The sequence below is a fragment of the Lissotriton helveticus genome, chromosome 6 (genome assembly GCF_964261635.1).
Source record: "Lissotriton helveticus chromosome 6, aLisHel1.1, whole genome shotgun sequence".
Lineage (NCBI taxonomy): Eukaryota > Metazoa > Chordata > Amphibia > Caudata > Salamandridae > Lissotriton > Lissotriton helveticus.
The window spans coordinates 1,199,069,718-1,199,095,747 of record NC_136067.1 but is presented as its reverse complement, the minus strand read 5'-3'; the positions used below and the strand labels follow the sequence as shown (position 1 = coordinate 1,199,095,747).

The following is a 26,030-nucleotide window of genomic DNA, read 5'->3' as shown; positions in this document are numbered from 1 at the left end:
ATCTATTGGAGGACTGCGCTAATCGAGGGGGGCAGCTTGTACACGGCCTTCGTGGACTTGCGAGCCGCCTTCGATTTGGTGCCAAGATCCAAACTATGGAGCGTGCTTGCCGACTTAGGCGTCCCGGCAGACATACTCATTATTCTGATGAGATTACATCGGAATAACTTTGCGCGAGTCAGGTGTGGTAGAAATGGGAATCTAACGGAGAGATTCCCCGTGGACAGAGGCGTGAGACAGGGCTGTGTGCTTGCTCCGACCCTGTTCTGCCTCTTTGTGAACGGGGTAATCGCCCACCTGACTCGGATTGGCGACATTGATGCCCCCAAATTGAATGATTCAAAAGGGGGTGGTGATGGACAGAGTATCTGAATTAAGCAGAACACTCCTACCCAGTCAAAAGATCAGGGCTTGATCCATCACCGTTTTTTAGCTCATTGCACCATCCCAGTTCAGAACCTGGCTACATGCAAATTAGTCTGACCCTGGCCCAGTGCATCATGGGAACAGGGCAGACCAAACTACCAAGCCAATTCTTTACTGGAAAGGAAACAAGCTTCCGGGGACCGGTTTCTGGCATTACAGCCGTCTTCGGCCTGGCTTGCTTGAATCCTGATGGTGCAGTGAGCAAGGGACTCACATCTGAGCATACCAATCCACACTTGTGGTGGCCAAAACGATTCAAAAGGGGGTGGTGATGGACAGAGTATCTGAATTAAGCAGAACACTCCTACCCAGTCAAAAGATCAGGGCTTGATCCATCACCGTTTTTTAGCTCACTGCACCATCCCAGTTCAGAACCTGGCTACATGCAAATTAGTCTGACCCTGGCCCAGTGCATCATGGGAACAGGGCAGACCAAACTACCAAGCCAATTCTTTACTGGAAAGGAAACAAGCTTCCAGGGACCGGTTTCTGGCATTACAGCCGTCTTCGGCCTGGCTTGCTTGAATCCTGATGGTGCAGTGAGCAAGGGACTCACATCTGAGCATACCCTTCCACACTTGTGGTGGCCAAAACGATTCAAAAGGGGGTGGTGATGGACAGAGTATCTGAATTAAGCAGAACACTCCTACCCAGTCAAAAGATCAGGGCTTGATCCATCACCGTTTTTTAGCTCACTGCACCATCCCAGTTCAGAACCTGGCTACATGCAAATTAGTCTGACCCTGGCCCAGTGCATCATGGGAACAGGGCAGACCAAACTACCAAGCCAATTCTTTACTGGAAAGGAAACAAGCTTCCGGGGACCGGTTTCTGGTTGAATGGCAGCAGGGTGCCCGCTATTATGTTTGCGGATGACACCCTGCTGTTGTCGAGATCCCCTATGGGAATTCAACGGGTTCTGGATGGGTTTTTAGAGTTCTGTATGGAGAGGGGTCTTGAGATCAATGCCTCTAAAACAAAATACATGATCCTGAACCCCATGCCTTCAACACGCCCTAATCCCTTGCTTGGCTCAGTCCGATTAGAGAGGGTTTCCACATTTGAGTATTTAGGGGTAACCCTAAACGAGTATATGACATGGGGGACACACCAGACTAGGGCCTGTATGAAACTGGTGCAGATAGCTGGTGGTATCTCCAGGATGGCGAACAAATCAACATATTGCCCACTTGGCCCAGTCATTCAAATTTACAAATCACAGGCACGGGGCAGTCACCTACGGGGGAGAAATGTGGGGTCACACTTCTGCCCAAAACCTGATGATCGCGGAAAACAAATTCATCAGGCAGCTGGCAGCTCTCCCTTTAAGCACGCCGTTACTCCCTCTGAGACTGGATTTGGGAATTAGGCCAATAGCTGAAGAACTGGGACTTAAACCATTAACGTTCTGGAGACGATTATGGAGCAGTCAAGAACTCACAAACTATAGGACAGAGCTCCAGGAATTTTTAACTTTACAAAATGCTACCCACATTCCATGGTTAAGTTACATAAAAAGGACATGCGACAGCCTAGGCCTATCAGAACTTTGGATGGACCCGGCAAACGCAAGTAGAAAGATCTCTCGCAAAGCACTGTCTAAAGCTTACTACGATCTAAAGCTTACCACTGCTTTGAACAGCATTCGTGAGGGTTCCCTAATGAACTTATTCATCCAATGCAAAGACTTTTACTTCATGGAACGTGTTTTGGATGGCATGACCCCTGTGCTAACCAAGAAGCTATTTCTCCAGTGGAGATATGGCACATTACCCCTGAGGTCATTTACCAGTTCTTGGTCTTCGCCCCCGACCACACAGCGCTGTCCGGCGTGTGCGTACTCTGAAGAAGATGATTTACATGTGGTACTCTTTTGTAAAGCCTACCAAGTAATTAGGAAACACTGGCTTGTCCCCCTTCTCAAAAATCTGGGTTTTAAACACTACCTTCCTGCGTACAGAATCTTAAAGACTGAGGTGTCACCCCCAATTGTGTTCGCAGTAGCAAAGTATCTAACAGCCATGTGGCATACTCGTACCCGCCTCTTGAAGGCGGAGGCGGATTTTTAATAATTCTAACTTACTAATGATTTTAAGCCCTGTAGAGGACGAACTGAATTACATATTCAATTTTTTATAACTAATGTTTTACGGATCTCTTAAATTATTTGATTGTCTGTATATCTTTTATGATCAAACAGATCGAAATAAAGATGGAAATTGAAATTATGGGTTTAAGAACATATCCTGTTGAGATCTGTGCATGTTGAGCAGTTTCAGGCAACTATAAAATGTCAAGATAATTCTGATGATAAATATTCCTGCTGGACAGAGTTTAAAGTTTTGTCTGGTTGCAGTTTTGACTCATCATAATGTAATGCAGTGGGTTAATATGCCTTCTGTAAAGAAAGTATACCATGCAGATCACAGAACTGCGTTTTATGCTGATAGCTCAGTGGATTACTATTTGTGTCTCTTGCAGTTCATGAGTTACAATCCTAATATAGCACAGTGACAAATTAACTGTCATCAAAGTGATGCATGAAAACTACACGGTAAAGATTAGAACGTTGTGTTTTGTCCCCCATTCTTTCATTATCCTAATAAAAGCGTTTTATTAGGTAGAAATACATTCTTATTAGTAAAGCCAACCACTATGGTATATTTTAAATCTCGAGTTTGTGCTTCTCCAGACCAAACACTCTTAAAATACACTGCCTATTAGTATGAATGAAATGTCAATCAACATATCTTTATTCAATCTTTGGATACAAATCATAAAGGTGCCCAGTACAATGCATCACAGTATGACATGTCATTCCTACACCTATATAATTCTCATTGTTTTATGTAACATTTCCTATTGAATGATTTAAACATACATGATGATTCAATGTCTCCGTATAATGGTGTATGATGTAAAATGCTCTGACACCCTGCATTGGTGTGGGTTTCTCTACAAAACAAATTAAATTCTAGCAAGAGAATGGGTATGGAGAGATGAGGGGCACCTTTGGAGCGTGGCAGGGAGGGGATATGTTGTTGTTGTTGTTGTATGACTTTATTCGATATACAGATATCATAAAAGTGTACACAATCAATTTATCATATTAAACCATCCAATGTTAAAAGAAGAAGTGATATCGCTTTGTCATACAAACAGTACAAAAAGGATGGGACATACTTATAACAAGTTATACAAAATATAAAACATTCCTTAAAAAAGACTGTACAAGATTAAAAACAATTCATGGAAAAACAGAGGCCACAACAATGGAGGGGGACATTACTAAAGTTCCTGGATGTGTGCTTTGTTCGCCCCGAGAAGCTTAGTTCTTGTCATCCAGGCACATCCCAAGTATTTGGCTGTCCTACAGATTACACTAGGGATGGAGGTCTCTGTTGTTAAAATGCGCAGTACCTCCGTATAGTTCTTGGATCCCAGGTTGGAGCACACGGGTTTCAGCCATTTTCTTCTCGCCTGTTTGTACGCCGGGCAGGCAAAAAGAAAATGGGGAATGGATTCCGCGGGGGAAGCACAACCCGGGTACCTGCTGTCATTCACCTTTGTGTGTTTCCACCCTACTATGAAATCATTCAGTGAGAGAGTACCGAACCTCAGCTTCAAATAGAGTACCCTATCTCTCAGGGATTCGATAAAGTCAAGAAAGGGTTCCAGTTTGGGGGCAAGCTTATGGTCCAGGAACTTCTCCGTCAAGGTACCGTGATTCTAATTTTGTGTGGACTCTAAGGAAACCCACTCCCAATAGGCCTTCTTAACTGCTTGTTTTGGCAGCGGAGTCTGGCTCTCCCAAGCCTCTGCCAGTCCGATGTCCCCCACCGCTGTTTCAATTTAGATACCCAAGTTATCTTATGGCCTGTGTCTAGTCGGACTAGTACGGTCAGGGCAGAGGCGTAGTTACACAGTTCCGGGGTCCTTCTGAGGCGTACCCAAAATAGTAAGGGGCGTAGCCCTGCTAATTCGTTTATTGGATGTTTCCCGTAGTCGTAATGGAGCGGGACTAGTGGGGTCGATGGAGGGAGCGAGACCAGATCTCTAAAAAACGTATTCTCCGATCTCACTAAGTCCATGATGTTCTCGAATCCCCACAGTTCCGCCCCGTATAGAGACGAGGGCAAGGCTTTTCCCTCATAGGCTTTAATGGCAGGAGCCACAGGTCGGCTGTGGGAAAGACGCTGGTGTCTTGCGATGGCCCCCGACACACGTTTGTGATTAAGGAGCATTTTTGACAGTTAGGAGTTCCACTTCATCAAGTTGTTGACCCGTACAACCAGATAGTCGAAAGCTTTGACTAATTCTAATGGAGAGTCATTCAACTTGATGGTGTTTCTAAATCTTTTCGATGGTGCCAGTGCCATTAGCTTGGTTTTGGTTGTATTTATACACAAGCCTCTGGAGTCACAGAACTGGCGAAAACGATCTAATAGTTTTTGTAAACCCATCGGGCTTTTAGAGATCAAGAGGGTATCATCTGCAAAAAGCAGCGTGGCCGATTTTTCCCCTGCCAGGGTTGGTGCATCGGCTGGGTCCTCCCTCAGATGGTCTACCACCCCATTGACAAAGAGGGAGAACAGAGTCGGGGCCATAACACAACCCTGGTGTACCCCTCTCTCTACCGCTACCCTCTCGGTCAGTTGGCCCTGGCAGCCCCACCTAACTCTGACATAGTTCCCCTCATGGAGACGTGCAATGAGATCCAAAATCAGAGGGGGAGTGCCTAGGTCAGACAGTACCTGCCAGAGCTTGGCACGAGGGACCAGGTCGAAGGCTGTTCTTAAATCGATGAATGCCATATAAAGGTTGCCGTTCTCGATTGTTACAGATTTCCAGTAGATCGCAAAGAATCTAAAGACCTGGTCCATCGTGCCAACCCCCTATCTAAACCCTGCCTGGAAGTGTGACAGGACATCATCCTCATCTATCCATGACCTCAATCTCGTGAGGAGGACCCTGCCAACCACTTTCTGCACTACGTTGATTAAACTAATCGGTCTGTAGTTGGCAGGATCCTCCCTATCCCCCTTTTTGTAGATGGTCACTACCTCAGCGCCCTTGCAGGAGTCTGGAACTGGGTGTCCACTCGCAATGAGATTCAGAACCCGGAGGGGATATGTGAAAAATGGGGTCATGTGTGGGGGGGGGCAAAAGAGGCTGTCACACCGAGCGCCGCTAGTCACTAAAGCAGGTCCTGCTCAAGGCCTCTTGTGGCACTCAAGTTACAATGTGGGCATGAGGGGGTAATTCGAAATACCCTCTATTTCTGGAGGATGTGCTAAACCAAAAGCACAACATCATGTGCAATGTGGCGCAGATTTAGAGAAAGGCGGTAACATAATCTGCCAAGAACACAGGTAAAATAATTTCCACTCAATAAATTTGCCCATCAAAATTACCACTAGCCGACTGTGTAGCATAGTGATCCTTGCAGGGTAAAATCCTCCAGTTGAAATCACACGTGTGCGGGAGATCATAGTAAAACTGCAATTTGAAAAAATGTACATTACTGGGGCTAGTAAGTTAATGCTCACAGCTGACAACTAAAGGAATATGCAGGTCAGGGGTTTGAAGCCAGACAAGGCCGAATCAGCCTTCCATTTGACAGGTGTCAGTAAATTGAAGACCATTAAACCAAGTGACCGTACTACCGTCCAATAGCAATACTTAGATAACGATAGAAGCACTGTATGAAGTACAATATGAAAAAACACAAGGAAGAAGACGTTTTCATTGGTAGCTAGATCAGAATCTAGGTGCCCATCAAGTGTGCTGTCATTCATTCTACTGTGGTGACAAGACGGGCAACACCAAGCAACGCTTCCTGGAATATAGAAACCATAGGTGGCTCCATTATATTGCTGCAATGTTTGGGAGGATCTATATTACATGAGAAATGTCACATAACAATAATATTGCATCCATTGTCTCGACCTATCAATTCATTTGAAAGTAAGTAGAGATGAAATTCGGAATAGCAAATATAAACAAACTGCTATATACTTACAAGTGTTTTGCACTGGTAGATGATGCAGTGGATGCAATCTTATTGTATGAAGGTTGATATTTTCGGCCTTGATATAGTACCGTACAACCGGCCAGTGTAGACGATATTATGTACCGGCGTTTTTCTTCTCCAACAGTCTTAGTACCATGTGACGTCTTTATACGTTCCTAGCTGCCCTCCAAAAAGTTCGTGCTTACGAAGATGACAATACAAACCTCAGGTATACCATTCAGAGAACACTCAGGTGGGACCTTTTCAATTAAAGGCACCACATTTCTGAACCACCTGGAATCGAAAACTGCGAGATTTCTATTAAAATGTCAAGCAGAACATGGAACTCTGTTTTGTGTCCTTTGGCATCCATATTCTGAGTTTAGTTTTGAGTGACTGTCTAATACTGGCAGTGCAGAGAGGACTTTGGCAGACAAAGCACTGACAATCGAATTAAAAAGTAATGCCAAATCACATTTATGCTGTGCAGAGAATACGGTGTACGAGTGGGAGTACGATTAAAGTGAAAATAAAGCAGCAAAATGTATCACAGAGAGCCCAGAACATTCATCACATTTTGGAATGGACCATTTTGAGGAAAGAATAAACAAGTGCAGAGGAGTGTGAGAAACTTTTAAACTACGACAAGAAGAAATTGTGCACTTTAAAGTTTGTAACTGGTTTTCCAAAGTGTACTTCACACTGCATTGAGGTCAGTTTACCTGACATCTCGCCCACACTATTAGTTTGTATATAATGGAGCAATAACTGCGCTAATACAGGCAAGAGAACCAGCATTGTTGGGAGTGCACTGGGCCAATCACATTCCTGGACTTTGATACGACTGCACCAGCTGGATCAATGCTAGCCAGGTCCCTGACAGTCTTAAAGCTACTGAGAGACACATGACAGAACACCAGCACTAATTGTGTAGTTTAAATCTAGTTTGGCCTATTTCTCAGTGCTAAGGTTGACCAAAAAAGTTGGAAGTTGCCTCCTCGTCTGTGCCCTCAGACCTGGGATGCTCTGTTACAAAACATGAAGACAGGGTAGTCCAATTCGGCCAAATCACGGCTACAATTTCTACAGTGTATTTGATTACCAAATTAACCCTTTAACTGCTGCCGTCGGCCGTTGGCCTGTCGCGAGCACTACCTCGCTGCGAATGTCCAACGGCAGACGCGGCCTCACCCACTCCGTGGAACCGCCGCACTGCCGCAAAATAATGGCTGCGGCTAAAGTGTTAAAGCCCAGAGAAGGAAACATGGAGCCATATTGGCATCAGGCGCATGACCCAAGTTTACACCAATGTACCTCATCACTGAGTGCACCTGGTGCAGACCAGAGCAATGCGCCTGATGATAGATTACGGTCTGCAGGGCATGTTCTACCTCTTGAGAGGGCAGAAAATAAATACAAGGACTGGTGGTCCCCCCTCCCTCCCTCAATTTCCCTTCAGGTCGACCATCTGTCCGCCAAGGGGATTCGTGAAGATTGGCTAAGATGACAGACTGTGCCCAGTCTGACTGCGGCCTTCACCTGAAGAGACACTGACGACTGCGCGACCTAATCCCCCTTTTATTCGGCTTTCGAACTCCTGGACACTTACTTTAATCTAGCTATTTAGTGCCGACACTTTACTGGTTAAATATTAGATATTGGAGAAAACCTAAAATCTTTTTTAAAAAATACCCATATTCCATTCAATCAAAAAGCTACGTGAATTGAGAAGTTTTTCTCCTCAAAAAAGATTTGAGAAGTGAAGATTTTTATTCTGAAAATATATGTAGTGAAGAGTAAGAATGAACTGCAGTATAAAACAATGCATATTTTATTTTAACAAGCCCCACTGACCTAATGACATAAGAAATATTACTGAAGAAAGATCAGCAAAAGGAATGGGGCCGGCAGGCAAATGTATTGCACACAATACGATGTCCTATTCTGTTACTTACTTGATAAGCGGTTTCTTTCTGAAAATAAACTAGTCTTCAGCATCTAAAAAAATACCCACTATGAACATTCAATCCACAATCAATTTCAAGAATATGTCATGCTTCGCACAGAAGTAAGACATCACAAATGTTATTAAGCAACATTAGTGGAACCTTTCAGGGAATTGAATGTCAAGTTAAATCTTCCAGGCTGAAAGGTTATCTTTTTTCAGAAAAATATATCTTACATAGACTGTTACCAGACAAATCTTTCGGATTTTCATACTCTGGGCCACAAACTCTCAAATGTGTAGACAAACCTCTGATATTGTTCATATCTGGCGCTTTTTAAAGTACGTTTTGTAGGTCTGGCCTAGAGGCAGCTTTATTTGACTGCCATCCTCATATAATAAAAGATACTTGAAAATTCCATCCATTTGCTCACACTTAGGGCCTGATTCTGATGCGGTCAGGAAAGCATTCCCACCTAGGACCTGATTTTGATGCTGTTAGGAAGGCCTCCTACTGGCATTTGCTCCTTCCAAATCGGCTCGGGAACGTGTCTTCCCGACCCAGGGCCCAATTATGATGCGGTTAGTAACAAATGCTCCCATTGAAGTCAATGGGAGTCCAACCAGATCGTATCTGGAAGCATCCAAATGCATCGTACTCCGTCGGTTGGACTCTCCCGATCCGAGTGGGTCAGAAACCATTTCCAAAAAGATACGGTCGGGAAAAATTCCATCCCGCATCAGAATCAGGCCCTTAGAGGAGATTTGGTTCAGCCCCCTATTCATTGGTCTGTTCAACAGTCCATTACATTCCGTTTCCAGCAACCACATCGCAACGTGTGCAGCATTGGGTCAGATCGCATAAGCAATTGATTCTCTTGCACTGTGATCAATGGCATTTTTCCTGCTCACATATGCACATCCAGCTAAGAATAAATACACATATGCCAATATTTTTCTTTGCTTATACGTTTCTTGCCATTCTTCATCATTTGTCTTATTTTTAGTCATCCTTCTGCATCCACACTATGGATGTGCATTACATCCTAATGCACATGTATTAAGGCAGAGGTTCGTTATGAATTAACATGTTCCATTAAACTCTAAGTCAGGCCCTATGTCTTCAGTTTACAGTAGTAGTATTTAGTTATTTATAAGTTTTATATAGCGCGAACATGACCCAAGTGGCTATCAGATCACTTTACATACGGTTTGAATAAGATATAGGAACACAGCTCAAGGAGACAAATCAATGTACAAGTAGGTCAATGTGCAACAATAACAAACAAGATTTTATGGGGGAACATAGGGAGAAGGCTAGGGTAGAAGGAAAATGAGGGCAATATACATCAAGAAAAAAGGGACATTATGGCAGGCGACAGTAGGTAGCAAAAAATGACATGTAATAGTTAAGCTAGCAAGAAACTCTCAAGGTCAGAGGAGCAAAGCTTCTAGATCAGCACATTGTTCATTAGTAGAGCTTTCACTTCCCTTTTGAAGGCAAATGTGGATGGAATCAGCCTTGTCTCCACTGGAAGGGCGTTCCAGATTCTCGGAGCAATGCCCAAGAATGTACGATTGTAGGTTTTAAACTTACTGAATTTCTTTTGCTTGAGCAGCAAGGTGCCAGTGCTTCTTGTGGACCGGGAACCCCCAGAAAGTTCCAGCTTATTTGTCAGGTAGAGTGGGGTATTAAAGTGAAGAGCTCTATGGGTCATACACACAATCTATACAATCATACAAGTAATACACCTGTCAAAGTATACCTGCCTGCTTGGAAGCACCCATACTTGTTAATATAATTATACACGATGCTTATGTTTTATATAAAATTTTCATAACAACTATATGACTGACATATTGGGCATCAGCATGCTTTTTTCTTTTCTTTTTTCGCATCACGTATGCAATAGAAATTCCAACTTGGCTGGAATCTGTGTTGTTTATACCGCATTAAGAAGGATCTGTATTGCACACTTTTCTGCACAGAACATTGGGTATAACAATTTCATGTGTTTCCCTCTTTAAAGGCATTACGTGAATTGAGCTATCGGGCTTTCATGCAATCTGTAATGGTTTTGCGTGTTGTTTACATAACATGAAACATGAATAGCGCCATTAGGTTTTTTGTACATTCTGTACTGGAATTATATGGTTTGTTTGAATAACATGAAACCATCTCACATTTAATTTGTAAAAATGTTTAATTGTGCAAAGCAAGATATTAATTGTTTTTATATAACCCTCTCCATCTTTATGAGAATTGTGGAAAATATTTTTCTACGCCGCACATTTTGCATGTTCTTTTTATGGGCGATTGGGCACAATATGCAAACGAGGCCATGAGGAAGACCTGTTGCTGAAAAAATAGAATCCAAAAGTGGAGCGCTGTGTGCGAACCTTTCTTGCCTCACTGATCTAAGAGGCGTTTCCTTTATTTATAGAGGGAGCAGTGAAAAATGCAGGGGGGGAGGGAATGATTTCATAACTCATCATCAAGGCCCAAGTTTCCATCACTGGATACCACCATTAGGGTAAATCAGGATGCGAACATAATATATTTGTTGTTCTCAAGCAAATTAGAGTTCTTAGGGTCTGATGCTTCTGTAGAGGTGAGTTTACAGACCTTTACTGAAGGAGAAGATGTCAGGTGCAAATCTCAAGTGTGTGGATAGGAAGTTCCGGACACTTGAGGCTGAGCCAGGCAGGCTGAGGTTTCAGCAATAGAAAGGATCTAATTTTGGGAATTTTGATGCACAGAGAGCTTTTACTTCTGAACTGTGTGAGCCTTAAGGGATGAGTAGCAGAGTAGATAGGTATGTAGGTTTGTGAAGCCAGTGGGCCTAGTAATTGAAGCAAACGTTACCCTGTCCCCAAGAGGAAGTCAATGTAGCTCTCTTAGGATTGGTGCGATGTAGTCAAATCTGTTGTGCTCTGTGATGATATGTGCAGTGGAGTGAAGAATGGCTTTTACTTCTGAACTGTGTGAGCCTTAAGGGATGAGTAGCAGAGTAGATAGGTATGTAGGTTTGTGAAGCCAGTGGGCCTAGTAATTGAAGCAAACGTTACCCTGTCCCCAAGAGGAAGTCAATGTAGCTCTCTTAGGATTGGTGCAGTGTAGTCAAATTTGTTGTGCTCTGTGATGATATGTGCAGTGGAGTGAAGAATGGCTTTTATCAGGGCTCCCTCTTTGTGCCTTTCACTGAAATAGCTTTTTAAAACATGTCTCAGGCCTGACACCACAGTCTGTAGTGCAGTATAATATCACTTTTACCAAGCCTAAACCTTCCTTATTAATTCTTATAAGCCACCCCTTAAGTAGGCCCAAGAGGCTCCTAGGGCATGGTGCATTGTATTTAGAAAGTTGATAATGCACACTTAAGTCTAACATTCCCTGGCAGCGTTTTCACTGTTATAAGGCCTATTTCTCCCATTCACTAACATTGAGTTACTTTATCACATTTATGAAGAACTAACTTCAGATGGAGAGCAGATAAGAGATATGCCGTTTACAGTCAAATGGATATTAATTTAAAATCCTTTTTAACGGTGAAGTCAGATTTTAAGGTAACATTCTAAAAATTTAACTTTTAGAATTTTGGCCTTTTCGTGTCAGTCTGCCAGTGTTCTGGGTCACATGACTGAATTACCCTGCTGTTGGGGCTTTGTATTGTTTCCAGACAGGAAGACAAAGGGGGTTTTGGTGTGGACAGGATGGGGCATACTGCCAGAGTGGCTGTGGAAGGTCTGCACCCAGTCTCACTTTGCAGAGGGCTTTGCCTACAGCTCACACAAAGGAACCTGACACCAGGTCTATCCTGCTTTTTGCCGGCCCAGACACTTTGGAAAGAGCTGACCAGAACCAGTTAGTTTTGCGGGTAGGCCAGGGAATTTCCCACAAAAAAAGTCTGGTCTCGTGTATAAAAAGAAGACCTTCAGAGCCACTTAGGAGAACACTCCTTGGCCTGTGGAAGATTCAGAAAAAGGACTGCCCTACTACTTGAAGGCCTGCATTAATGTCTGAAGAAGAAAGTTTGGACCTGTTTGCCTTGATGCCAGGCTACCCAAAGAGACTCCAAGAGATAGAGAGCAGACCTTCAGTGTGCGCATAGGGACACAACAAGCTTCTAGAGGCTTTCCTGCAACTGACTAGCACTAAATGGACCTGTCTGAGAGCTGTTGCTTGCCCCTGCTGAAGTGAATCTTGGACGCTTGTCTGTCATCCGTGGGAGATCCTCCTGAAGAAGATGAAGAAAATCCTGAAGTATGGGCTCTGTCTTCAGCGAGACTAGCCCACTCATTAAATCTGTCCCATGCTCCATCATGGTCAGCCTGAATTTGTGACTTTCCCTCGGTCCAGCATGACCAGATAACCGCAAGTTGTGTTTTCTGCTTCTTAGTGCTATTTTCACTTAAAACTTTCAAATTCAATATCTCCGGTTCTACTGATTTTTGTCATTCTGGTATCATTTTATTTATTAAAAGTACTCTATTTTTCTAAATTGGTTTGGGATTTTTCTTGTGTTGTGTGTTTTTACTTTATTGCTGTTTGTGTGCTGCACAAACACTTTACACATTGCCTCTAAGTTAAGCCTGGCTACATTTGTGCCAAGCTACCAGAGGGTTGAACACAGGTTAATTTAGTGATTTTTGTGGTTCACCCTGACAAGGATTGTGGTTGTTACCTGATTAGGGCTTTCAACTCTCACAACTAACATTCCAATTTCTTACAGTATGTATTAAGGGAATATTTTGCCTTCTCCCATGAACATCTCATGCCAGTAGACTGGCAGACCCTAGACAGCTCAGTTAATTCTTCTAAATTCCTCTCTAGTGTATCTTGTTCCAGTCACACCTTCCAGTTCGTCATTGCAGAGTCTGGCATCATCAGGACCTTTGAGGATGCTTTCACAGCAGCCCACACAGGTTGAACGTATATATATATATATATATATATATATGGGTCATTATTTGTGTCACACTAAAGAAGAATATCCTGAACTGATGTTCTTATCATCAACAGGATGTCTATATCTACCAGTTTGCATGCACCATGGTGCCTTGAATGTGACATAGGTGCAAGTGCAATGAAATCACAATTAAATCATAGAGTGGTCTGACATGCTATCCTCAAGAGAATATCACGGTGATACATGCAACAGAAGTCTCTAATGTACAAGGAAGTAGTCAATATATGAACTTGTGCCATGCACCAGGAGAGAAAAGTTCAATCATTTTATGTGTGGTAAAGCAGTCTACAGGTATCTGGGGCCTGACTTATTTAGGATAGGTTCAATCATCAGGTTTCAATCCCCATAGGTAATCACACACACTTGGTCTAATTCAGTTAGTAATCTAGACCAGAGTGAAAAGAAAAGCAGCACTACTAATGTTGCTTTAAGTGTCTGTAATTTGGAAAATGTGTGTCACCCATCAGCAGCAGTCAAGGTTCACAGAGTCTTGTGAGGAAACAAATACCTAATGGGGATGGTGAAACTGCTTTTTTTTGTATAATTGGTCAAGCAACGTTTTTATACAAAGGCACAATCAAGTGCTGCTGCTGCTCACAACTGATCCCACAAAATCGCTCTTCAGTTTCACTGATTCTAAAAATTAGAGGCACACTTGTATACAGACTATGGGCCTGATTTAGATCTTGGGGGACAGGTTACTCTGTCACAATGGTGATGGATATCCTGCTGCAGAAATATAAATCCCATAGGATATAATGGGATTTTTATTTCGGCGAATGGGATATCTGCCACCATTGTGATGGAGTAACCCTTCCACCAACATCTCAATCAGGCCCTAAGTCTGAATTTTTACAGGGACGTCTAATTCCTTCTTCCATTTGAAGAAATGCATCAACCTATTCACATTCACAATGTGAAAGAGCACTGGTATGGGTGGAGTCTGGTGTACTGCCATGGAATGCATGAGAGCAGCCTGTAGGGGCAAGTGGTGGATAGGGGGTGCAAGTGTGCTGTTCCAATAGCACCAACTGTGACAAAGAGTGATGCTGCACTTTGTTGCCCAATCAACAGGAATGTACACAAACAAAATGACAGTCTTCTCAGTTTTTCTGTAGGACCCGTGCTGCTAACAAAGCAAAATGCACATTTCAATTTATTTATTTATTTATTTTTGCTATTTTTAAAGCGCACAAATACCCCTAAGGGTGTCTCGGCGCTAGTGATCAGAGGACTCCATACTCTTTGAGGGTAGTTAGGCAGAGGAGAACAGCCATGTCTTAAGGCTCTTTCGGAATTTGATGAGGGTTGGGGCAGTTTTGATATGCAGTGGGAGGATATTCCATAACTTGGCAGTGGCTGTAGTGAAGCACCTGTCTCCCCAAGTGGCTTTTTTTGTTCGAGGGACAGACAGCATGCAAGTAGTAGAGGATCGAAGAGTTCTGCGATGCTCCAGAGGATGAAGAGCTATTTTTAAGAACTTAGGCCCTGGATAATTAAGGGTCTTGTAGGCTATACAAAGAGCCTTGAACTTTATTCGTTTCCTGATTGGGAGCCAGTGGAGTTCTTTGAAGCGGTGAGATACTGATGTGAATTTGGGAATTGAAAGTAACATCCTTGCTGCCGCGTTTTGAACGGTCTGGAATTTGTTAAGGACTCCTTCCTGCGCATTAAGAAGCAGAGAGTTGCAGTAGTCCGTTTTAGAGAACACAAGAGTACTAATGAGAGTTTTGCCAGCTGACTGAGGTAGATATGGGAGAAGTTTCTTGATTTTTTTGAGTATGAAGAATGCAGATGAGGTCACGGCATTGGCATGGTGGTGGAAGGTCAGTTTGTTATCGAAGATAACTCCCAGATTGCGGACCTTAGTCACCGGTTCGGGGGGGGATCCCAGCTCCGGTGGCCACCAATGTGGGGACCATGCTGGTTTCAAGCTCCCGAATGTCATCACCTCCGTTTTATCAGAGTTAAGCTTGAGGCAGTTAGATGACATCCAGGAGCTTATTGCCTTCATACCCTCCTGGAGGTTGGCTGCTACGCTAGCTCCGTTATCATGCACCGATAGCACTAATTGCGTGTCGTCGGCGTATGTTGTTAGTGCTATGCCATGGGATTTTATCACCCTCGCCAAGTCCGATACATAGATATTAAAAAGCGTCGGACTTAGCGAGGAGCCTTGAGGGACTCCACAGGGGAGGGAGAAGGTCTGTGAGGTGTAGTTTCCCATTTTGACAGTCTGTGGTCGATTGGCGAGAAATGAAGCAATCAGGTCTTTGGCTGTTCCTCCTATTCCCAGGGCTGTGACACGGTCGATCAATGTGCTGTGGTCGACCGTGTCAAAAGCAGAGGAGAGATCCAGGAGTATCAAGACGGCCGATCCTCCCTTGTCCATAGTAGTTCTAATCTCGTCCGCGGCTTTCAGTAGTGCCGTCTCGGTCCCGTGTCCCTGCCTAAAACCGAACTGAGTGTCGTCTAATAGATTGTTGTCATTTATGTATTTTGACAGCTGCTGGTTCATGGATTTTTCAAAAATCTTTGCTGGGAATGGGAGACAAGCGATCGGTCTATAGCTTGCTGGAAGGAGAGGGTCTAGCGTGGGTTTTTTCAGCAATGGTTTTATGATCGCTTCTTTCCAGACTGAAGGATATGTTCCCGTGGCGAACATGGCATTACATATAGAGGATAGTGAAGGGGAAATTGCTTCCGGTATGCGGTTGAGAATGGAAGGGGGACAAGGGTCCAGGGGAGAGCCAGATTTGGTGCTAGCTACTAGACGTTGGATATAATCTTTATCTACAGGGTTAAAAGATAGGAACGTTGATGACTTGCTAGTAGAGGGAGAAGTCACAGATAGTAGAGGGGTAGATCGCGAAAAAGTCTGGAAGATGGTACTGACTTTTTCCTCAAAGAAAGTAGCCAAGGCATCGGTCAGAGCTTGAGAAGTCTCTAAGGGCGGCGTCGGGGGGTTGGATAAGGTAGTAACTACCCTGAATAATTCTCCTGATGAATTTTTTGCCTGATTGATCTGAGTGGTAAAGTAGTGACTTTTCTCGGTAGTTATCGCTCTTTTGTAAATGGCGAGGGCATTTTTGTAGTTGGATTTGTCTGTCGGGCTGTAGTTGCGACGCCATTGTCTTTCCAGGTTCCTGCAGTGTTGTTTCTGCATGCGTAAGGCCTCCGTGAACCATGGGGCTGACGGTGTTGTTCTATTTCGGCGTGTAGATTTGGGAGGGGCTAGTTTGTTACAGGCCGAGTGCAGATTGGTCAGGTAGTTTAGAGATGCTTTGGTAGGGTCTTGCTCGATAGGGATATATGTGTTATGTATCATCTCTGCTAGTTGACAAATATCAATATTTTTCCAGTCTCTGTGTGTTGATCGAGCTGGTACACCGGTGTTCAATTTAGTGTTAGTTGTCTGTATTGTGAAGCAGATGGCTGAATGGTCTGACCAGATCAAAGGGATTATCTGGGTAATTTTTACAAGAGGGCTATTTGTAAATATGCCGTCTAATGTGTGACCGGCCTGGTGGGTTGGAGAGTTAATGAGCTGTATTAGTCCCACAGCTTCCAGGTCTGAGATAAGTTGCATGGTGTCTTGGTTATTTGAGATCTCAAGGTGAAAATTAAAGTCACCTAGTAGCGTAAACTGGGGGGTGTCCGCAACTGCTTCTAGTAAATTGCCTAAGTTAGATAAAAACTTAGCTCTTGAGCCAGGAGGGCGGTACATCAGCAATCCCTTAAAGGATGTTTTTGCTGATAGGCCTAATGTGAATATGAGAGATTCGTATTCTGAACATATATAAGGTTTGGTTGTGAGTCTGAAGTGGCTTTTATAAATGATGGCAATGCCGCCACCTCTTTTTATTGGTCTATCGAGTCTACAGACATTAAAATCGTTGGGAGTAGCTTCAGCAAAGTCGGGTCCTGAGGCCTCATCGCCCCACGTTTCGGTAATAAACAATAGGTCAAGTTTATACGCGTCGATCAAGTCGGCTATTTCCGTTTTGTGTTTAGGGAGGGATCTGGCATTTATTAGTGCCGCTTGTATGGAAGGTATGTTATTTGTTGAAGGTTCGCTGGAAAGTTTGATGCAAGATGGACATGACACTGGGCCTACAATGTGGTTGGAGTGTCTTAAAATAGGGATTGAGTGCGGTTGATCCGCTAGATGTCTTAGTTGGCGTAATTCGCCGGCGGAATAGGTTAATCTCACCGTATGTGCACGAGGCCGTGGGTCTGGAGTTGCAGGGGGGGTGGCCATCGGCCCTCCCTCGGCGCGGACGAGCGCAGACGAGCTTGCCTTATGCGCGCCTTCGGCGCGCATTCGTCGCGCCCGCTGCGCTCGTCCGCTGCGCTTCCTGTTACAGCACATTTTTATGTCTATGGGCTGGCAACAGCACTGGGGAGGTGGCTTTTATAGGACAACGTCAATAATTGCAAATGTGTAAGGGTACTTTTACAATACTCACATTAAATGTACCAATCAGGTGTAGGCCAATTGTACCATGTTTTAGGGAGACAGTATAGAAACCTATTGACAGCAAAAATGGGGTCAGCAGCATGATTCAAACATCTGGGAGTAACCGTGCAAAAAGGGCCAAGTTCAATAGACCACAATGGAATCTGTAGCACTGTTGCAACAGTGAAATACAACAGTTTATATTGTTGATAATGTCCAGTAAACTCTAAATGGGGAAACATAATTTGCGAAATGGTGTGAACCACGTGCTGCTGTTACAATGCAGGCTTTACAATAAATACGTCTTTACTACGCGTTTGTTTACCACGCATATCGTTACAACGACTTGCCTTAGGGAAAGTGGTGTTGGACTTGAAAGTCCAAAGCTTTCTCTACTGTTGCGCACATTGGTGTTTGAATAGTAAATTATACCGCTCCAAAGTCCTGCTCTTTCCCTAAGATATGTAGTTGTAACAATATGCATGGTAAACGATGCGTGGTAAAGGCGCATTCGTTGTGAAGACCACCGAGTGCATGATAAAGGCATGATAAAGGCATGCATTATTCCAACATACAACACCCTAAATGCCTCAAAACTGAGCAAAAATATCTCAGATGGTAACATTAATATTTAACAAATCTCAAAAAATCTAATCTGCAAACCAATTTTGCAATGCACATTGGCAAACTCATAAACCATCGGCCATAGCTTCTTGGATGGATCCACTATGGAACATCTGAGTTCTATAATCCCTTAATATTTATTATGCCTTTGTTTTTTAATTGCAAATGTAAAATAACTGTTTGGAGTACCTACTAACTGCTTATAATTGCATAAAGATAATGTCAGTATGCGATACAATCACCCCACACCTATTTCCAACCCTGCGTGCAGCTCATTCAGAAATATATGTTAGCTTGAGAACACATATGGATAAGATGGGGGAACCCTTATATGAGGGCACAAAGAACGACAGATATGATAATGCATGTGTGGTGCAAAGGTAAAGAAAAGAATCCACATATTTGGGTACAGCTTGTCAACAAATGATGCTTGAACATTGCTGGCACATTAGACCAACATGATCAATGTATTGTATTTAAATTAAAGTTGGTTGGTAGACTATGCAAAAATAAAGTTGCATGAAAACGACCTTTTTGTTAGGCGATAAGAATGCACAATTTTGACTGGAGCACCAAACACATCTGCCCCATCATGGACAGGTCCATAAAACAGTACAAGACATGTCCAAACATTTGAATTCAATTAGTGGGTAATTTAAACAGTATTGGTTCATGCTTACCGATGCAATTTCTAGCACTGAGAGCATCTCCATAAAAGCCGTCGTCACACAGGTTGCAATGTTGACCTGACACACCGGGTCGACATGTCTTGCAGGCTCCAGTAACATTGTCACAACACCCAGAGACAGAGAGGTCAAGATTGTCGTTGCAGGGGCACTTCTGGCATGATCCACCTGGTACTGTAGGTTGTCCAAAATAGCCTTCCGCACACCTAAGGGAAAACGTCCAGTCAGTTAGGCAGCCAACCACAACATCTCTTTCATATATCTAATCCCCTGGCGAAATAGCCACTGCCTCCACACTTCCAGTTTGCTGTTGGCAACCCAGTTTCAGAAAACCGTTGCTCAGCAGGATCAAACATATGATTTGAATGTGTAACCTCTGATACTTGTAATTTGTTTGTTTGTCACTACATTGCTGAGATTGGACAATCTCCCAAAAGCACTAGAAATTACATTTTTTTAGTTGTACAGATGGTACATGGTAGGAGAACAATCATTTCACTGCAGAGAAAACTACAAAGACCAACATTTCGTAAAAGATGAACTGGCACAGGCACTGAACTTATGTGTTTGCCTTGAACCCCTTTCTATATAAAATGCCTGAGCATAGCAGCTTGTTGTTGGTGCCCAGTAACAATGCTGATATGCATTTCCAACAAAACGTTGGGGCATATTACCAAGGGCCATTATCGCCGCTTTAGCGGGACTTTTCCCGCTAATGCGGCGATAATTTTATCGCCCTATTACCAAGCTGTCGCTAACACCAGTTAGCGTCAGCTTGTAGGCGATAGCGGGCCTTTAGGGGCCCACTTTGCATGTCAGCGATAATTATCACTAATGACATGCAAAGTGGGCGTGCCAAGATGTTAGCGACTGAAAACAGTCGCTAACATCGCTATATCCTATTACATACAAAGGCGTAGTTTTGGAAATATTCGCGCTAAGCGGGAATATCTCCAAAATCTAACACCTGCCCAGAGCAGTTCTTAGCCATGTTATCCAATGGGAGGTGGATAACATGGCTAAGAGCATTGTCACGATAATGTGTGAATATCGCTGTATTTCCAGCGATATTCACGCATTTCGAATGATTTTTATCGTTTCTGAGATAAACCTTGATGATAGCAAGGTATCTCAGCGATAAAAATCGTCGTAGCGCGGCGATAAAATTATTCCCGGTAACTCTGCTTAGCGATAAATATCGCTATTGCTAGGTAATATGCCCCGTTGTGTCTCAAAACCGTTCTCGACTTAGAAGTGTTGATGCTGAACTCCATTCTTTCTAGCAGATAAGGCAGGCTAGCAAGATGGAGAATAATTCTAATTATAACATAGAGTCCTTCATCTGTTGCGCTTCTATGGGAATACAAGCAAGGTGTAATAATATGCACTGTCCAAATGCGCCACACCTCAAATAAAGCAGTGCCACATTTATATGAGAGGTAATTGCAAACACAACAGTGATGGACAGAATGTGGATCAATGTCACACATTCACCCCAGTCCAAAGATCTGGGCCCAAATCCATCGTTTTTCCACTCCACACCACCCTGGATTAGACAATGGCGATATGCAAATCAGCGCTGACCCTGTGCCCCATGTGAACAGTCCAGTCCGAACTACAAAAGCCATGTCCTTCCCAGAACGGAAACAAGCATCCGAGGACCGGCCCGGTTTCGAGGTAACACCTCTCATCAGCCCGGCTAGCTTGATTCCAGTGGTGTGGAGTGCCTGGGACTCACGTCTGAGCATCCCCAGTACACTTAAAACGGTAATTGCAAACACAACAGTGATGGACAGAATGTGGATCAATGTCACACATTCACCCCAGTCCAAAGATCTGGGCCCAAATCCATCGTTTTTCCACTCCACACCACCCTGGGTTAGACAATGGCGATATGCAAATCAGCGCTGACCCTGTGCCCCATGGGAACAGTCCAGTCCGAACTACAAAAGCCATGTCCTTCCCAGAACGGAAACAAGCATCCGAGGACCGGCCCGGTTTCGAGGTAACACCTCTCATCAGCCCGGCTAGCTTGATTCCAGTGGTGTGGAGTGCCTGGGACTCACGTCTGAGCATCCCCAGTACACTTAGAGCGGTAATTGCAAACACAACAGTGATGGACAGAATGTGGATCAATGTCACACATTCACCCCAGTCAAAAGATCTGGGCCCAAATCCATCGTTTTTCCACTCCACACCACCCTGGGTTAGACAATGGCGATATGCAAATCAGCGCTGACCCTGTGCCCCATGGGAACAGTCCAGTCTGAACTACAAAAGCCATGTCCTTCCCAGAACGGAAACAAGCATCCGAGGACCGGCCCGGTTTCGAGGTAACACCTCTCATCAGCCCGGCTAGCTTGATTCCAGTGGTGTGGAGTGCCTGGGAAACCGGGCCGGTCCTCGGATGCTTGTTTCCGTTCTGGGAAGGACATGGCTTTTGTAGTTCGGACTGGACTGTTCCCATGGGGCACAGGGTCAGCGCTGATTTGCATATCGCCATTGTCTAACCCAGGGTGGTGTGGAGTGGAAAAACGATGGATTTGGGCCCAGATCTTTTGACTGGGGTGAATGTGTGACATTGATCCACATTCTGTCCATCACTGTTGTGTTTGCAATTACCGCTCTAAGTGTACTGGGGATGCTCAGACGTGAGTCCCAGGCACTCCACACCACTGGAGTCAAGCTAGCCGGGCTGATGAGAGGTGTTACCTCGAAACCGGGCCGGTCCTCGGATGCTTGTTTCCGTTCTGGGAAGGACATGGCTTTTGTAGTTCGGACTGGACTGTTCCCATGGGGCACAGGGTCAGCGCTGATTTGCATATTGCCATTGTCTAACCCAGGGTGGTGTGGAGTGGAAAAACGTTGGATTTGGGCCCAGATCTTTTGACTGGGGTGAATGTGTGACATTGATCCACATTCTGTCCATCACTGTTGTGTTTGCAATTACCGCTCTAAGTGTACTGGGGATGCTCAGACGTGAGTCCCAGGCACTCCACACCACTGGAGTCAAGCTAGCCGGGCTGATGAGAGGTGTTACCTCGAAACCGGGCCGGTCCTCGGATGCTTGTTTCTGTTCTGGGAAGGACATGGCTTTTGTAGTTCGGACTGGACTGTTCCCATGGGGCACAGGGTCAGCGCTGATTTGCATATCGCCATTGTCTAACCCAGGGTGGTGTGGAGTGGAAAAACAATGGATTTGGGCCCAGATCTTTTGACTGGGGTGAATGTGTGACATTGATCCACATTCTGTCCATCACTGTTGTGTTTGCAATTACCGCTCTAAGTGTACTGGGGATGCTCAGACGTGAGTCCCAGGCACTCCACACCACTGGAGTCAAGCTAGCCAGGCTGATGAGAGGTGTTACCTCGAAACCGGGCCGGTCCTCGGATGCTTGTTTCCGTTCTGGGAAGGACATGGCTTTTGTAGTTCGGACTGGACTGTTCCCATGGGGCACAGGGTCAGCGCTGATTTGCATATCGCCATTGTCTAACCCAGGGTGGTGTGGAGTGGAAAAACGATGGATTTGGGCCCAGATCTTTTGACTGGGGTGAATGTGTGACATGGCTTTTGTAGTTCGGACTGGACTGTTCCCATGGGGCACAGGGTCAGCGCTGATTTGCATATCGCCATTGTCTAACCCAGGGTGGTGTGGAGTGGAAAAACGATGGATTTGGGCCCAGATCTTTTGACTGGGGTGAATGTGTGACATTGATCCACATTCTGTCCATCACTGTTGTGTTTGCAATTACCGCTCTAAGTGTACTGGGGATGCTCAGACGTGAGTCCCAGGCACTCCACACCACTGGAGTCAAGCTAGCCGGGCTGATGAGAGGTGTTACCTCGAAACCGGGCCGGTCCTCGGATGCTTGTTTCCGTTCTGGGAAGGACGTGGCTTTTGTAGTTCGGACTGGACTGTTCCCATGGGGCACAGGGTCAGCGCTGATTTGCATATCGCCATTGTCTAACCCAGGGTGGTGTGGAGTGGAAAAACGATGGATTTGGGCCCAGATCTTTTGACTTGGGTGAATGTGTGACATTGATCCACATTCTGTCCATCACTGTTGTGTTTGCAATTACCGCTCTAAGTGTACTGGGGATGCTCAGACGTGAGTCCCAGGCACTCCACACCACTGGAGTCAAGCTAGCCGGGCTGATGAGAGGTGTTACCTCGAAACCGAGCCGGTCCTCGGATGCTTGTTTCCGTTCTGGGAAGGACATGGCTTTTGTAGTTCGGACTGGACTGTTCCCATGGGGCACAGGGTCAGCGCTGATTTGCATATCGCCATTGTCTAACCCAGGGTGGTGTGGAGTGGAAAAACGATGGATTTGGGCCCAGATCTTTTGACTGGGGTGAATGTGTGACATTGATCCACATTCTGTCCATCACTGTTGTGTTTGCAATTACCGCTCTAAGTGTACTGGGGATGCTCAGACGTGAGTCCCAGGCACTCCACACCACTGGAGTCAAGCTAGCCAGGCTGATGAGAGGTGTTACCTCGAAACCGGTCCGGTCCTCGGATGCTTGTTTCCGTTCTGGGAAGGACATGGCTTTTGTAGTTCGGACTGGACTGTTCCCATGGGGCACAGGGTCAGCGCTGATTTGCATATCGCCATTGTCTAACCCAGGGTGGTGTGGAGTGGAAAAACGATGGATTTGGGCCCAGATCTTTTGAGTGGGGTGAATGTGTGACATTGATCCACATTCTGTCCATCACTGTTGTGTTTACATTTATATGAGAAGCACAATTATTTTGTTTTGCATTTGATAAACCAGAACATTCATGCATTGATTGTACGCGACTCTACCAGCTCATTCTACAACATTATGCGTTTCGAGGTTGCTGTGCCTTCCTCTGTCCAGAGGACTCTGCTTAAAAAGTGGATCGAAACAATGCGTTTTTCTTCAGGACTATACTGACATCTATGTAGCACTTTAAGCAATTAGACACAATATGATCATAAACAGCGTACAGCTTTTGCATAGAATTCTGACTTTACTTTACTTTACTTTAGAAACTTTATTCAATCTTTTTCCAATTAAAAGATCATAAAAGTATATAAAAACAAGAATACATATACAGCAACAGTTAACATAGAGTCTCACTTCCTGCTGGTAAAAAAGTTACCAATCAAATTCATTAAACATTCCGTGCATATACACTCATGTCCATTTAAATGAAGGTTAACATATCAGTTATTAAATGTTGTAGTGTATCAAAATAAAAGATAAGAAAGTTCAAATCCTAGGCATGGGCCCACTTGTTTACTTTATTTCATACATGCCCATAAAAAGACACTACTGAAAAGCAGACAAAAGAGTTGGACAGAGTTTTGTAAAAGTATAATGCAACCCGACATAGTTTAAAATTATACCGCTTTAAAAATGGGACAATGAATTTCTTTCTTTCCTGCTCATAAAAACCACTGAAAAATATTAAATGGAGGTCATTTTGGGGGTATTGGGTATCGCAAGGGCACATAGTCAGTTCAGAGTGCTTGAATCTTCTTCCAGGGTACCCTAATATCAGTGGTATCAAGTTCAAGCTGAATTTTAATAGAATGAATTTGTATTGCAATATAGGAATATCTGCTAGGTAAAATTATCCTCCCTCTGACAAATGTGGAGTTACTTGGTACAAGAGGACCAACTGTTTCCAATGGTTCCTCTCCCTGTGCATATATCGGGCCTACCGCACAAATGTACCAACCTCTGCTTAGACTTCTTTCTACAGACAGTTGGGACCTTAAAAAGGCCTTTCAGCCCAATGGCGGTCAATTCCATTTCAACATAGTTCAGCCATCTGATCCTAGTGTAGTTCTCCAATTTTAAGATGTCTCTTATAAAATTTTGTGTGAGGGGCACCGTGTCCCTGCGCCATACGGAGATCCATGCAAACAAATGATGGACGGAATGCTAAATAAATCATACATTCACTCCCTGTCAAGAGATCTGGGTTAAATCCATTGTACTTTTGCTAACCATGCCACCCCGAGTTTAGACCCAGCCATATGGAAATCAGTCTTGACCCTGTGCCTCATGGGAACAGTCCAGACCGAACTGCCAAGCCTGGTCCTATCTGGACCGGAAACAAGCATCCTTGGACTGGTTTCTCGGTATTACCCTTCATCAGCCAGGCACAGTGAGCAAGGAGATCCACAGTAGGAGCGGGGCTAATCTAATGGAATCAGTAATATATAATAGACCCAGTTCGGTATGGAAGACATAATTGGAGTAGGATTGTGGAAGAGAAGTTAATGATTTAAAAACGTTGTTCTTAATGGTTTGAAGAGAGTCTTGGCGTGGTAAATCTTTTTAATGGGGACTAATGGTTTTGCACCCAGCCTATTAGCGAAGGATTTTATCGCAGTTAGGCTTCTATCCATACCCATGGCCCTTCCTTCAACCAGCTGTGACCACATTTCATTTTTGTCAAAAAGTACCCAAGGTAAGTGAAGGACTCAACCACCTCAATTTTCTCTGAATCCATGTGGAAATAGGGTGTTTCGTCTTGCTTCTCAGCCTCTGCAACAATTATGAAAGATTTCGATTGGTTACGTTTTAGGTCCAATGAATGCATAAAAGCTGCATAGGCTGGCATGAGACATTGGAGACCTAACCCCGTTCTGGCCATCAGTACGGCATCATCGTCATAGGTCAGAATTGGTAGCCGATGGGAGTCAGACACAAGAACAGCGAGGGTTGCACCTGCAAGCGCTTTTTCAATGCCGTTCGTGTAAATGGAAAAGAGGAATGGTGCAAGGACCCAACCTTGCCTTACCCTCCTTGAGCTTCTTAAAAGGGCAGTGCATTCCACGTTCGTCCTGTAATGGACAGGTGAAGAGGCATCAGAGAACAATTGGCGAATAAAGTCAATTATAACCTGGTCGACCCCTATCTCCTCC

General features: G+C 44.4%; 1 protein-coding gene across 7 annotated transcripts in view; it reads right to left on the bottom strand.

Moving 5' to 3' along the window:
- LAMA2 (laminin subunit alpha 2) overlaps positions 1-26,030 on the bottom strand; it is a 3,430,794-nt gene that overhangs the window by 1,682,485 nt on the left and 1,722,279 nt on the right. For all 7 annotated transcript variants that reach the window (XM_078648920.1, XM_078648921.1, XM_078648915.1 and 4 more), the window contains one exon: positions 19,118-19,329. In XM_078648920.1, coding sequence (XP_078505046.1) covers positions 19,118-19,329 — 212 coding nt within the window. The remainder of the gene's footprint in view (positions 1-19,117; positions 19,330-26,030) is intronic.